This window comes from Nerophis ophidion, linkage group LG20 (assembly GCF_033978795.1).
Source record: "Nerophis ophidion isolate RoL-2023_Sa linkage group LG20, RoL_Noph_v1.0, whole genome shotgun sequence".
Lineage (NCBI taxonomy): Eukaryota > Metazoa > Chordata > Actinopteri > Syngnathiformes > Syngnathidae > Nerophis > Nerophis ophidion.
Genome location: NC_084630.1, coordinates 20,002,630 through 20,018,784, shown reverse-complemented (window position 1 = coordinate 20,018,784; position 16,155 = coordinate 20,002,630). Strand labels below are relative to the sequence as shown.

Sequence of the window (16,155 nt, the reverse complement as noted above, 5' to 3'; positions counted from 1 at the left end):
GTTTTTTAATGTTTTCTGATGGTGGAGTGCCTCCGAATTTTTTCTCGACGCAAAAACATGTGCCTTGGCTCAAAAAAGGTTAAAAAAACACTGTCCTTTGAAAATATGTGAGACAAGATGAAAATTTGAATTGTAAAAAAAAAACAGCTTCAAAACCTGGAGGACTTGGGAGTGCATGAGTGGAACAAAATCTCTTTAGATACGTGTGCAATGTCCAACTTGTGAGATTTACTTAGAGATCAGGAACATTTCACTTCGTAAAACATAAGCTAATTTATATATTTTGTAATATACAATTGATATTGAGGTGAGGGACCAGACAAAGAGCAGCTCGAAAACCTCTATGAAAAGTAAAAACAAAGGACCCAGATTTCCCTCGCCCGGACGCGGGTCACCGGGGCCCCCCTCTGGAGCCAGGCCCGGAGGTGGGGCACGATGGCGAGCGCCTGGTGGCCGGGCCTGTACCCATGGGGCCCGGCCGGGCACAGCCCGAAGAGGCAACGTGGGTCCCCCCTCCAATGGGCTCACCACCCATAGCAGGGGGCATAGAGGTCGGGTGCAATGTGAGCTGGGCGGCGGCCGAAGGCAGGGCACTTGGCGGTCCGATCCTCGGCTACATAAGCTCGCTCTTGGGACGTGGAACGTCACCTCACTGGGGGGAAAGGAGCCTGAGCTAGTGCGCGAAGTAGAGAAATTCCGGCTGGTTGTAGTCGGACTCACTTCGACGCACAGCAAGGGCTCTGGAACCACTTCTCTTGAAAGGGGCTGGACTCTCTTTCACTCTGGCGTGGCCGGCAGTGAGAGGCGACGGGCTGGGGTGGCAATTCTGGTTGCCCCCCGGCTTAAAACCTGCACGTTGGAGTTAAACCCAGTGGACGTAAGGGTAGCCTCCCTCCGCCTTCGGGTGGGGGGGACGGGTCCTGACTGTTGTTTGTGCTTACGCACCAAACAACAGTTCAGAGTACCCACCCTTTTTGGGTACACTCGAGGGAGTACTGGAGAGTGCCCCCCCGGGTGATTCCCTTGTCCTACTGGGGGACTTCAACGCTCATGTTGGTAACGACAGTGAAACCTGGAGAGGCGTGATTGGGAAGAATGGTCGCCCGGATCTGAACCCGAGTGGTGTTTTGTTATTGGACTTCTGTGCTCGTCACAGTTTGTCCATAACAAACACCATGTTCAAACATAAGGGTGTCCATATGTGCACTTGGCACCAGGACACCCTAGGCCGCAGTTCCATGATCGACTTTGTTGTTGTGTCATCGGATTTGCGGCCTCATGTTTTGGACACTCGGGTAAAGAGAGGGGCGGAGCTTTCTACCGATCACCACCTGGTGGTGAGTTGGCTGCGATGGTGGGGGAGGATGCCGGACAGACCTGGCAGGCCCAAACGCATTGTGAGGGTTTGCTGGGAACGTCTGGCAGAGTCTCCTGTCAGAGAAAGTTTCAATTCCCACCTCCGGAGGAACTTTGAACATGTCACGAGGGAGGTGCTGGACATTGAGTCCGAGTGGACCATGTTCCGCACCTCTATTGTCGAGGCGGCTGATCGAAGCTGTGGCCGCAAGGTAGTTGGTGCTTGTCGTGGCGGTAATCCTAGAACCCGCTGGTGAGGGATGCCGTCAAGCTGAAGAAGGAGTCCTACCGGGTTCTTTTGGCTCATAGGACTCCAGAGGTAGTGGACAGGTACCGACAGGCCAAGCGGTGTGCAGCTTCGGCGGTCACAGAGGCAAAAACTCGGACATGGGAAGAGTTTGGGGAAGCCATGGAAAATGACTTCCGGATGGCTTCAAAGCGATTCTGGACCACCATCCGCCGCCTCAGGAAGGGGAAGCAGTGCACTGTCAACACCGTGTATGGTGCGGATGGTGTTCTGCTGACCTCAACTGCGGATGTTGTGGATAGGTGGAAGGAATACTTTGAAGACCTCCTCAATCCCACCAACACGTCTTCCTATGAGGAAGCAGTGCCTGGGGAATCTGTGGTGGACTCTCCTATTTCTGGGGCTGAGGTTGCTGAGGTAGTTAAAAAGCTCCTCGGTGGCAAGGCCCCAGGGGTGGATGAGATCCGCCCGGAGTTCCTTAAGACTCTGGATGCTGTGGGGCTGTCTTGGTTGACAAGACTCTGCAGCATCGCGTGGACATCGGGGGCGGTACCTCTGGATTGGCAGACCGGGGTGGTGGTCCCTCTCTTTAAGAAGGGGGACCGGAGGGTGTGTTCCAACTATCGTGGGATCACACTCCTCAGCCTTCCCGGTAAGGTTTATTCAGGTGTACTGGAGAGGAGGCTACGCCGGATAGTTGAACCTCGGATTCAGGAGGAACAGTGTGGTTTTCGTCCTGGTCGTGGAACTGTGGACCAGCTCCATACTCTCGGCAGGGTTCTTGAGGGTGCATGGGAGTTTGCCCAACCAGTCTACATGTGCTTTGTGGACTTGGAGAAGGCATTCGACCGTGTCCCTCGGGAAGTCCTGTGGGGAGTGCTCAGAGAGTATGGGGTATCGGACTGTCTTATTATGGCAGTCCGATCCCTGTACGATCAGTGTCAGAGCTTGGTCCGCATTGCTGGCAGTAAGTCGGACACGTTTCCAGTGAGGGTTGGACTCCGCCAAGGTTGCCCTTTGTCACCGATTCTGTTCATAACTTTTATGGACAGAATTTCTAGGCGCAGTCAAGGCATTGAGGGGTTCCGGTTTGGTGGCCGCGGGATTAGGTCTCTGCTTTTTGCAGACGATGTGGTCCTGTTGGCTTCATCTGGCCGGGATCTTCAGCTCTCACTGGATCGGTTCGCAGCCGAGTGTGAAGCGGCCGGAATGAGAATCAGCACCTCCAAATCAGAGTCCATGGTTCTCTCCCGGAAAAGGGTGGAGTGCCATCTCCGGGTTGGGGAGGAGACCCTGCCCCAAGTGGAGGAGTTCAAGTACCTAGGAGTCTTGTTCACGAGTGGGGGAAGAGTGGATCGTGAGATCGACAGGCGGATCGGTGCGGCGTCTTCAGTAATGCGGACGTTGTACCGATCTGTTGTGGTGAAGAAGGAGCTGAGCCGGAAGGCAAAGCTCTCAATTTACCGGTCGATCTACGTTCCCATCCTCACCTATGGTCATGAGCTTTGGGTCATGACCGAAAGGATAAGATCACGGGTACAAGCGGCCGAAATGAGTTTCCTCCGCCGTGTGGCGGGGCTCTCCCTTAGAGATAGGGTGAGAAGCTCTGTCATCCGGGAGGAACTCAAAGTAAAGCCGCTGCTCCTTCACATCGAGAGGAGCCAGATGAGGTGGTTCGGGCATCTGGTCAGGATGCCACCCGAACGCCTCCCGAGGGAGGTGTTTAGGGCACGTCCAACCGGTAGGAGGCCACGGGGAAGACCCAGGACACGTTGGGAAGACTATGTCTCCCGGCTGGCCTGGGAACGCCTCGGGATCCCCCGGGAAGAGCTAGAAGAAGTGGCTGGGGAGAGGGAAGTCTGGGCTTCCCTGCTTAGGCTGCTGCCCCCGCGACCCGACCTCGGATAAGCGGAAGAAGATGGATGGATGGATGGACAATTGATATAATACAAGAACATTATATATCTATTATTTTTGTAGTATTAATTCATCCATCCATAAATCCATTTTCTACCGCTTGTCCCTTTCAGGGTCGTGGACGGTGCAGGAGCCTATTTCAGCTTCAATCGGGCGGAAGGCGGGATACACCTTGGACAAGTCGGCACCTCATCGCAGGGCCAACACAGAAAGACAGACAACATTCACACACTAGGGACCATTTAGTGTTGCCAATCAACCTATCCCCAGGTGCATGTCTTTGGAGGTGGGAGGAAGCCGGAGTACCTGGAGGGAACCCACGCAGTCACGGGGAGAACATGCAAACTCCACACAAAAAGATCCCGAGCACAGGATTGAACCCAGGACTACTCAGGACCTTCGTATTGTGAGGCACATGCACTAACCCCTGACCCACCGTGCTATTAATTCAAAGTAACTAATTGTTTTTGTGGATTATTTTTTTACATTGTCTTCCCGGTAAAGTAATGAACCCACTATACAATTTCGACTTTTCATATCTTTGGAAGGGGAAAAAACTTACAAAATCAGTTTTCTCCCCAACTGTTATGTCCATGTACTTGTAAAAAAAACAAAAAAAAACAGCCCATGACAAAATCAGTGAGTTTCCTGGAAGCATCATAAAAGATCTGTTTTTGCTTTGGATTATTTTCATACTTGTTTTAAGCAACCTTACCGTCGTGTTGATGACAGGAAGCAACATAGCTAACATAATTAGCTCTGGCAGATGTTTTTTTTTAAAACAATGTAGCAGCAATCAGCTCAAAATCAACTAGAAAGTGAACAGATATCACAAGCGATGTCAGGCATGACAAACAAAAATGTTCTATGACCTCTGGTGCTTGAAAACAAATCTCCCTGATGGTTGAACAAAGTAACTAAACATCTGTGAATGAAATGTATCCATCCTCCGTATACAGATGCTGTTCATATTATTAGAATATCATGAAAAAGTTGATTTATTTCAGTAATTTTATTCAGAACGTGAAACTTACATATTATATCAATTCATTACACGCATAGTGATATATTTGAAATGTTTATTTCTTTATATTTTGATGATTAGTACTGACAATTACTGAAAATCCCAAATTCAGTATCTCAGAAAATTAGAATATTAGTTACGACTAGTACCAAAAAACATTTTTTAGAAATGTGGGCCAACTGAAAAGTATGAACATGGAAAGTTTCAGCATGTACGGCAATCAATACTTAGTTGCAGCTCCTTTTGCCTGAATTGCTGCAGCACTACGGCGTGGCATGGAGTCCACCAGTCTGTTGCACTCCTCAGGTGTTATGAGAGCCCAGGTTGCTTTAATAGTGGCCTTCAGCTCTTCAGCATTGTTGGGTCTGGCATCTCGCATCTTCCACTTCACAATACCCCATAGCTTTTCTATGGGGTTAAGGTCAGGTGAGTTTGCAGGCCAATCAAGATCAGGGATACCATGGTCCTTAAACCAGGTACTGGTAAATTTGGCACGGTGTGCAGGTGCCAAGTCATGTTGGAAAATGAAATCTTCACCTCCATAAAATTGGTCCGCGGCAGGCAGCATAAAGTGTTCTAAAACTTCCTGGTAGACTGCTGCATTGACCCTAGACCTCTGGAAAAACAGTGGACCAACACCAGCAGATGACATGGCACCCCAGACCATTATCGATTGTGGAAATTTGACACTGGACCATATCTTGCATACGTCGGTGCGTGGTGGTTCTTGAAGCACTGACTCCAGCTGCAGTCCACTCTTTGTGGATCTCCCCCACATTTTTGAATCGGTTATGTTTGACAATCCTCTCCAGGGCGCGGTTATCCCTCTTGCTTGTACACTTTTTTCTACCACATCTTTGTCTTCCCTTCGCCCCTCTATTAATGTGCTTGGACACAGAGCTCTGGGAACATCCAACCTCTTTGGCAATGACCTTTTGTGTCTTGCCCTCCTTCTTTAAAGTATCAATGGTCATCTTTTGGACAGTTGTCAAGTCAGCAGTCCTCCCCATGATTGTGTGTCATACAGAATCAAAACGAGAGACCATTTAAAGGCTTTTCCAGGTTTTTTGAGTTAGTTAGCTAATTAGAGTGTGGCACCAGGTGTCTTCAATATCTGACCTTTTCATCATATTCTAATTTTCTGAGACGTTGAATTTAGGGTTTTCATTGGTTGTCAGCTATAATCATCTCCTTTTTGGCAAAAAACACTTGAAATGTATCAGTCTGTTTGGAATGAATGTATACATTCTACAAGTTTGACTTTCTAAATGGAATTAATGAAATAAATCAACTTTTTCATGATATTCTAATAATATGACCAGCACCTGTACAATAAACTCTGTAATGAAATCCCTGTATCGTTAAATCATAAGGAAGCCAGCCAAATGTGAACTGTTTTAACATTGGGAAGACGCCTGTGCTAGTTGGTCTAAGTCAACATGGGAAGTGGTATAACGGACTTCAGGACTTGGACCAGTTGAAATGTATTCAGTCTCATTGTTGTATTGAAGACATTGGCTGAAGTATCCTATGATTTTGTAGATGACGTATCAAATTACCAGATACCGTGTAAGAGATGGATGGGGCTAGTTGAAATAAGGACACTCACCCTTGGCTGCCAGTTTTCATATTGTTTCTGCAGGTTTGCCCCAATGGTCTCCAGGGCTTTCTGTGGACTCATCGATAGAGGATCTGACAAACACAAAGTCACACCTTTAACAATCCAGACTTAGTCATTGTATTTTACGCACAACACTGATGAATAAATGTGAGCTGGAAATAATAGTTTAATGTCCGGATAGTCGTTATTATTTGTTGCGATTCGGAATTGATTTTTATTATGAATACGTTTTTTAAGCCTTTGCACTTTTTTATATTGTGTAGTGTTAAGGGTTTGGTAAAGATGTTCATAGAGTCAGGGGATCGGTCGGCTCCAATGCAGCGCTAATGTTACCTAGCATGGATTAAAAATAAAAAAGGTCATTTACTAGATATCTCATATCTCAGTTTTTCAATGTGGAGGATTCCCACTAGCTCCCTCAACCAGGCTTCAAACTTAGGTGGTGAGTCACATTTTCAAACTCTCAAACTAGGGCTGAGCGATATGGCCTTTTTTTAATATCTCGATATTTTTAGAGCCATGTCACGATACACCATATATATCTCCATATTTTGCCTTAGCCTTGAATTAACACCTCATGCATATGATCACAGCAGTATGATGATTCTATGTGTCTTAGGGGTGTAACGGTAGGTGTATTTGTATTCAACCGTTCGGTTCGGGGGTTTCGGTTCGGCACGAGGGCGTACCGAACGAGTTTGTAAGTCTTCACAAGCTGCTCTGCTTTCTGCCTTTGTCTCAGCAGCAAGCATTTGTACCACCCACACAACCATCTGATTGGTTACATACAAAGCCAATCAGCAGTGCGTATTCAGAGCGATGTAACAGCCAATCAGCAGTGCGTATTCAGAGCGCATGGAGTCACTGCTTTAGCGTCGAGCAGATATTCGTTTAGCAGGGGAGCAGCGGACTCTCCCCAAATTATACTAAACACTTCCAAGTCAACTACTTTCTAAACATCACTATGAGCCCGTTGACTTTCTAGAAACTTAAACTGCAGCTCAGCTCGCTCGCAGTTGTGGCTTGAGGTGAAGGTTAATTAGCTTTTAGCGTAATGTTAGCTCATTTTGCTTTGTGTGTGTGTGTGTGCACACGCGTGTGCGTGTGTGTGTGCGTGTGTTAGGGGCAGCAAAGCCCTGTCTGTCTGTTATTTCATTGAACTCCATGGTGTACTGGGATGAATAGTCTCTCCTATTGCTGTTGTACTATTTTTTCAGCTATAGTTACATTAATCATTAGGAATGTAGCAGCCTAGTTTTGAATGGCAGGGTCCATGCTATAACATGTTGATAAAAATATAACATTTACATAATAAAAGTCAACTACAGGCTTCCCTAATGCTGTAATAAATTAAGCCTGATGAGTTGACTTGAAACTGTTTAATGTTGCACTTTTTATATGTAGTAGAAGAAAGGTTTTGTCATTTTATTTAATCAAAGCAACAACTTGAGGCAGTTTAATGTGGATTAACGTGGGCAGAATTATTATTGTGTTCCCAATGTTAAAAGGATAAAGCCATTGTTTACAAATTTGGTAAATAAATAACCAAAAAATTTATATTTTGTTGTTTTCTTACTGTACCGAAAATGAACCAAACCGAGACCTCTAAACCGAGGTACGTACCGAACCGAAATTTTTGTGAAGCGTTACACCCCTAATGTGTCTACATTAAAACATTGTTGTTCATACTTCATTAATATATGCTACCTTTAAACTTTCATGCAGTGAGGGAAATCACAACTAAGTCAATTGACCAAAACTGTATTTATTAAACAGTTATTAAGCAGTGGCACAAACATTCATGTCATTTCAAAACAGAAAGTGCAAGATTGTCAGAGACATTTTAAAACAAGCTATTAGTGCACTTTTGTGCATGTCACTAAGATGACATATCAAAACAACACTAAATTAAAATGTACTTTTTGTACAGAACGCCACTACAAAACTTAAAACAAATAAAGTGCACTTTTGTGCATGATGTCACACAAGATATTTCAATAACTGTCAAATAAAAATTGAGCTGCATAATAGGAAATCATATAGTGTATGTCCTTCACTATGTGGTAGGTTACTGCGGACGTTATGTCCTGTTGTCGACTATTTTTTTCATACGGTGTTGATGTGGAAATAGTTGCCTCGGCATTTTGTTGGCGTGGCACCGAATGGAGATGTTGACATGCACAGTTTCAAGCACTCTTCATTCATTCATTTCAAATGATGCTACATATTGGAAGTAATGTTACTTTTTGTAGCAACGCTTTTGCCGCACACTTGACAAATTACAGTTGTCTGGTCGACATATTCCCACTTGAAGCCAAACCATCGCCAGACGATGGACCCCCTGCTTTTTTTCTAGGGAATTAATTCTTCCTTCATTTGTTACCAGATTCACACCTTCTCTCTCTCGTATTACCACTCGCACCACAGCTAACGTTACCCATGTCGCTACCTCTCTGCTCCGCGATGTCTTATACATTTGTGACGTTTGTGACGTTTGTAAGAAGGTGCGCTTGTTTTATGTCTCTGTGAGAAGGAGAGACAAGAAAGAGTGAGAAGAGCCTGTAGTGTAATGCCAGCAGCTAAAAGCAACTGCGTGAGACCGTATACTCCAATATCATGATAGAGTCTTTTTTTATATCGCACAGAGCCGAACTGGCAATATATCAAGTATATATCGATACCGATATAAAGATTAGGGATGCACCGATTAATCGGTAACCGAATATATTCGGCCGAATATGGCAAAAAAAAGCCACATTTGGCCTTCGGTGGAATGAGTTAAGAACAAGGCCGAATAGTGGCGTGTGACGCAATTTTTTGACGCGGTGACGCAATCAACCAACGTGCAGTGACGTTGGGATATGTTGTGTACCTGTATAAGTGTATGAGGTTACAAGCACACACTTATTGAGATTTAGTGGGTCCTCTGTTTACATTATTAGCCTGTTGTGTAGGCTACCTGTATAAGTGTAAGAGGTTACAAGCACACACTTAATTGAGATTTACTTGAGCCTTCTATTTACATTATTAGCATATCTACTGTGGCTAAGCAGACTTTTGCTAAAAGGACAATAATTCATTTGTTGTTGGTTTATCCACTTTAATGCACTTTATTTTTTTTTGGAATGCATGTTTTGTTTGAAGGCCTGATATAAATGAAAAACTTTGTGCTTTTTTTGAAAAGCAAAGGCTACTGTAATATTAAAAAAATGTCAATATTCAATAAAAAAAATACTTTATTTGAAAAACATGTCTAAATATTCATTATAGGCTATTTATGCAATATAAAAAAAATTGTGAAAAACTGCATGTATTATTCGGTATTCGGCCTTCGGCCAAGCGTTTAAGTTTTATTCGGCTTCGGCCACAAATTTTCATTTCGGTGCATCCCTAATAAAGATATATACATCTTTGCTATGACCACTTTGTTAACATTCCGACCCATCTTGTCTAAAGCGTTAGAAATGCCAAGCAAAGCAGTTTCAGGGACAGGATCCAGAATTACACGGAATACCATCTGCAAATCGAACTCCAGAAATCTTGAATCTCAGGGCATAGATACAATTGGTGTGCAAGTGTGCTATCGGATCTCTTGCACCTTTCACACAAGGGGGAAGTTTGGGGAAAGATTTTATGCAACTTAACCTTAAAGTTTTGTAACCTGTGTATAACTTTGAATGGAATCAATTGTAAGCTAGCATGAGCAATGCTGAACGTCATTTAAAGCTTGTTTTCATATCTCATCTTGGATAGTGATGTTGACATCATCTTCCCACATTTGTTTAAATTTAACTCCAGGCTGTGCATGTTTGTGTGAGAAAATGCACACCAACTTTGAAATCAAGCCATTTGCTTCTGGTGGGCCAAGCAGGAGCTTGAAAAACAAATTTTCCTCTGGGAGGGAATCAGATGAGATATTTTGTATTATGTAATGACGTAACTGTAAATACCTAAAGAAGTTGCATTTCAGCGGGTTATATTTATTTTGCAATATTTCAAATGAACAGAGAGGCTTATCAACATAAAGATATTTTATAGGCCCTTTTCCTTTCCGATTTCACTCGCTAAAGACTGCATCTGTCCCAATACCAATATTTTTGTTGTATCGTTCCGGGTACCCAAATGTATTTCGATTCTTTGATCATTTTTAAAATAAACGGGACCATAAAAATATGTCATTTTTGGCTTTATTTCAACAGTATATCTTATGCAATTAAAGAACAATTTTGGCATTAAATCACGCTGTGAACATAGTAGACAACTTCTCTTTTAGAAGTAAGTAAGGAAATGGGTTACAAAGGCTCCTAATTTGGCTGCTCCTGTATGCAGTTACATAGTGTGTCATTTCTCATTGTTTTATTTTGTCAAAATTACAAAAAAACAAGTGGTACAAAATGGATTTTTAATCCACTTGTTCATTTATTGTTAATATCTGCTTACTTTGTGTTTTAGTATGTTCTATTTACAGTTCTGTTTCAATGTAAAAAGCACGTATTCTTCTGTAGTTTGGATACTTTAGTTTTAAGTGATACTACGGCTGGGCAATATGGCTTTTTTTTAATATCGCAATATTTTTAGGCCATATCGCGATATCCATCCATCCATCCATTTTCTACCGCTTATTCCCTTTTGAGGTCGCGGGGGGTGCTGGCGCCTATCTCAGTTACAATCGGGCGGGAGGCGGGGTACACCATGGACAAGTCGCCACCTTATCGCAGGGCCAACACAGATAGACAGACAACATTCACACTCACATTCACACACTAGGGCCAATTTAGTGTTGCCAATCAACCTATCCCCAGGTGCATGTCTTTGGAAGTGGGAGGAAGCCGGAGTACCCGGAGGGAACCCACGCATTCACGGGGAGAACATGCAAACTCAACACAGAAAGATCCCGAGCCTGGATTTGAACCCAGAACTGCAGGAACTTCGTATTGTGAGGCAGACGCACTAACCCCTCTGCCACCGTGAAGCCCCATATCGCGATATACGATAAATATTTCGATATTTTGCCTTAGCCTTGAATGAACACTTGATGCATATAATCACAGCAGTATGATGATTCTATGTGTCTACATTAAAACATTCTTCTTCATACTGCATTAATATATCCATCCATCCATCCATTTTTCTACCGCTTGTCCCTTACGGCCCTGCGATGAGTTAGCGACTTGTCCAGGGTGTACCCCGCCTTCCGCCCGATTGTAGCTGAGATAGGCGCCAGCGCCCCCCGCAACCCGCATTAATATATGCTCATTTTAAACTTTCATGCAGAGAAGGAAATCACAACTAAATCAATTTACCAAAACTGTATTTATTAAAGTAATAAGATAGTGACTTTTCAAATGATGCTACATATTAGCATTAATGCTACTTTTGGTAGCAACGCTTGTGCCCTACACTTGACAAATTAAAGTTGTCTATTCGACATATTCCCGCTTGAAGCCGGACCAGCGGCAGACGATGGACCCCGTGCCGTTTTTCTTGTGAATTAATTTTTCCTTCATTTGTTACTAAGGGTGCAACGGATCAAAAAACTCACAGTTCGTTTCTTGGATCAGAGTCACTGATCGGTTAATTTTTCGGATCAGCAAAAAAACAACCAAAAAACAAGACAAATAAAAATAAGTTTTGTCGTTTTGTTTTGTAACACTTAAATTATTACATTAAAATATATAAAATCAAGTTAAAGTGCACAAGGCATGATATCTTCTTTTTAACATAATTAAAGGGGAACATTATCACAATTTCAGGAGGGATTAAAACCAATAAAAATCAGTTCCCAGTGGCTTATTTTATTTTTCTAAGTTTTTTTTTTCAAATTTTACCCGTCACGCAATATCCCTAAAAACTGCTTCAAAGGGCTTGATTTTCACCATTGCTATATTCATCCGTCCATTTTCCTGTGACGTCACTGCGTGATGCCAATACAAACAAACATGGCGGATAGTTTTGTTTCCCATAACAATGTGACCTCGGACTACGTTAAGGTAACGTGTGGAGTTCCCCAGGGTTCGGTCCTTGGCCCTGCACTCATCAGCATCTACATGCTGCCGCTAGGTGACATCATACGCATATACGGTGTTAGCTTTCACTGTTATGCTGATGACACCCAACTCTACATGCCCCTAAAGCTGACCTACACGCCGGACTGTAGTCAGTTGGAAGCATGTCTTATTGAAATTAAACAATGGATGTCCGCTAACTTTTTGCAACTCAACGCCAAAAAAACGGAAATGCTGATTATCGGTCCTGCTAGACACCGACATCTATTTAATAATACAACTTTAACATTTGACAACCAAACAATAAAACAAGGTGACTCGGTAAAAAATCTGGGTATTATCTTCGATCCAACTCTCTCCTTTGAGTCACACATTAAAAGCGTTACTAAAACGGCCTTCTTTCATCTCCGTAATATCACTAAAATTCGCTCCATTTTGTCCAGTAAAGACGCCGAGATCATTATCCATGCGTTTGTTACGTCTCGTCTCGATTACTGTAACGTATTATTTTCGGGTCGCCCCATGTCTAGCATTAAAAGATTACAGTTGGTACAAAATGCGGCTGCTAGACTTTTGACAAGAACAAGAAAGTTTGATCACATTACGCCTGTACTGGCTCACCTGCACTGGCTTCCTGTGCACTTAAGATGTGACTTTAAGGTTTTACTACTTACGTATAAAATACTACACGGTCTAGCTCCATCCTATCTTGCCGATTGTATTGTACCGTATGTCCCGGCAAGAATGAATGAATGGATGGATGGATGGATGGATGGATGGATGGATGGATAGATGGATAGATGGATGGATGGATGGATGGATGGATGGATGGATGGATGGATGGATGGATGGATGGATGGATGGATGGATGGATGGATGGATGGATGGATGGATGGATAGATAGATAGATAGATAGATAGATAGATAGTACTTTATTTATTCCGTCAGGAGAGTTCCTTCAGGAAAATTACAATTTTCAGCACAATCCCATTCAAGATCAGACAAACATTACAGGGAGACAGAACAGGATCGCTGACGGGTCTGCCGGCTTCCAGCGCCCCTTATATGTATACATATTTAGGAATCACTAATTAGCCGGAGTCTTTTGAAGGCAGATTTCTTTTTTTTCTTTTTTTCCCCTTGGCCTCAGTCTGCACCCCCACTCCAGTCTGCCCTGGAGTGGGGGTGCAGACTGAGGCCAAGGGAGAAAAAAAAAAAAAAAAAAAAAAGAAATCTGCCTTCAAAAGACTCCGGCTTATTAGTGATTCCTAAAGCCCAAAAAAAGTCTGCGGGCTATAGAGCGTTTTCCGTTCGGGCTCCAGTACTCTGGAATGCCCTCCCGGTAACATTTCGAGATGCCACCTCAGTAGAAGCATTTAAGTCTCACCTTAAAACTCATTTGTATACTCTAGCCTTTAAATAGACTCCCTTTTTAGACCAGTTGATCTGCCGTTTCTTTTCTTTTTCTCCTATGTCCCACTCTCCCTTGTGGAGGGGGTCCGGTCCGATCCGGTGGCCATGGATGACGTACTGGCTGTCCAGAGTCGGGACCCAGGATAAACCGCTCGTCCAGAGTCGGGACCCAGGATGGACCGCTCGCCTGTGTATCGGCTGGGGACACCTCTGCAATGCTGATCCGCCTCCGCTTGGGATGGTTTCCTGCTGGCTCCGCTGTGAACGAGACTCTCGCTGCTGTGTTGGATCCGCGTTGGACTGGACTCTCGCGGCTGTGTTGGATCCATTATGGATTGAACTTTCACAGTATCATGTTAGACCCGCTCGACATCCATTGCTTTCGTCCTCTCCAAGGTTCTCATAGTCATCATTGTCACCGACGTCCCACTGAGTGTGAGTTTTCCTTGCCCTTATGTGGGCCTACCGAGGATGTCGTAGTGGTTTGTGTTGTGGTTTGTGCAGCCCTTTGAGACACTAGTGATTTAGGGCTATATAAGTAAACATTGATTGATTGATTGATAGAACAGAAAGATATAGCGACATTAGCTCGGATTCAGACTCGGATTTTAGCGGCTTAAGCGATTCAACAGATTACGCATGTAGTGAAACGGATGGTTGGAGTGTGGAGGCAGATAGAATAAAACAAATTGAAGAAGAAACTGAAGCTATTGAGCCATACCACGACAGACAACGGCAACGAGGACGAATTCGGCGATCGCCCTCTAACCAACAATTGCATCTCTTGACACTGGTGCAACTTGAATCCGTCGATTGGTATGGGTTTGTTTGGCATTACATGCGGGGGGAGGGAAAGGCTGGATGCAAATATAGCTACAAATGAGGCATAATGATGTAATATGTACATACAGCTAGCCTAAAAAGCATGTTAGCATCGATTAGCTTGCAGTCATACCGTGAGCAAATTAGTCTGATTAGCACATAAGTCAATAACATCAACAAAACTCACCTTTGTGATTTTGTTGACTTTATCGTTAGAAATGCATCTGCTTTGAGTGTCGCAGGATATCCACATATCTCTGTCGTAGCATCGCTATCGTCGGTAGCGATGCTACGACAGAACAGAACAAACGAGGGACTTTCGCATCTTTTGACCACTGGTGCAACTTGAATCCGTCGATTGGTATGTGTTTGTTTGGCATTAAATGTGAGTGGAGGGAAAGGCTGGATGCAAATATAGCTACAAATGAGGCATAATGATGCAATATGTACATACAGCTAGCCTAAATAGCATGTTAGCACCGATTAGTATGCTGTGACCATTGATATGTCTGATTAGCACACTCCACGTAAGTCAACTTGAATCCGTCCCTGTTCGTGTTGTTACACCCTCCGACAACACACCGAAGAGGCATGTCTCCAAGGTACGGAAAACAGTCGAAAAAACTGAAAATAACCGAGTTGATTTGACTTGGTGTGTGTAATATGTTTGAGAAAATTGAATTAAAACTACATTTTGACCCACTTCTATGGTGGAAGAACAATGAGTCCATATATCCTCTTACTGCGAAGTTAGCCAGTATGGGGGGGCCATTTAGTGTTTAATTGTACAGAGTATGTACTGTAACTGTGCAATCTACTAATACAAGTCTCAATCAATCTTTCAAAAAAAGCACTTTATATGTAGAAAGGTTTTGTTATGAAACCATTCTGAGCCTGATCTTATTTAGTTTTTATTTTATATATGTTGACCACATTAACCCTGGCAATGAACCCTGTGTGTATATGTATGTTATGCCATTGATACAAATTTGGTAAATTAATAACTAAAAAATTTAAATTTTGTGGTTTTCTTACTGTACCGAAAATGAACAGAACCGTGACCTCTAAACCGAGGTATGTACCAAACCGAAATCTTTGTGTACCGTTACACCCTTATTGTTAACATTGGGAAAACTCACCAATCCAGCATTCCAACCGAGCGCAGGGTGATGTCTTGACCACATCCGGGGGGTCCACCCCGACATTTAGACACAAAACCAGGGCGACACTCACAGTCTTCATCTGTGGAACAACAACAGAGTAATATATTAATCCAACAGGCAGATAACTAACACTTCCAAGTCTTAGATGTGATAGGGTTTGAGGTTTTAAATATACATGTTTTGTTTGCAACTAAATTGAAAAAATGATAAAAAATTCTTTCAAATACTTGACTATTTTTTTCATACGTTGTTGATGTGGGAATGGTTGCTTTGGCATTTTGTTGGTGTGGCACCAAACGGAGATGTTGACATGCGGAGTTTCAAGCACTCTTCATTCTCTAGCGCAGGGGTAGGGAACCTATGGCTCTAGAGCCAGATGTGGCTCTTTTGATGAATGCACCTGGCTCTCAGATAAATCTTAGCTGACATTGCTTAACACGATAAGTAATGAATAATTCCGCTGGTAATCACAGTGTCAAAAATAACATTTAAAATATAAAACATTCTCATGCATTTTCATCCATCCATCCGGTTCTACCGCACCTGTTCAAGAAGTCGCACTAATGGTAAGAAGTGTTTTATTTATT

General features: G+C 43.4%; 1 protein-coding gene across 4 annotated transcripts in view; it reads right to left on the bottom strand.

The window, feature by feature from the left end:
* The window catches only part of rptor (regulatory associated protein of MTOR, complex 1), a 480,971-nt gene that overhangs the window by 405,286 nt on the left and 59,530 nt on the right, over positions 1 to 16,155 (bottom strand). For all 4 annotated transcript variants that reach the window (XM_061880673.1, XM_061880675.1, XM_061880674.1 and 1 more), the window contains exons 3-4: positions 15,545 to 15,647; positions 6,154 to 6,236 (exon numbers count right to left, since the gene is read on the bottom strand). In XM_061880673.1, coding sequence (XP_061736657.1) covers positions 6,154 to 6,236; positions 15,545 to 15,647 — 186 coding nt within the window. The remainder of the gene's footprint in view (positions 1 to 6,153; positions 6,237 to 15,544; positions 15,648 to 16,155) is intronic.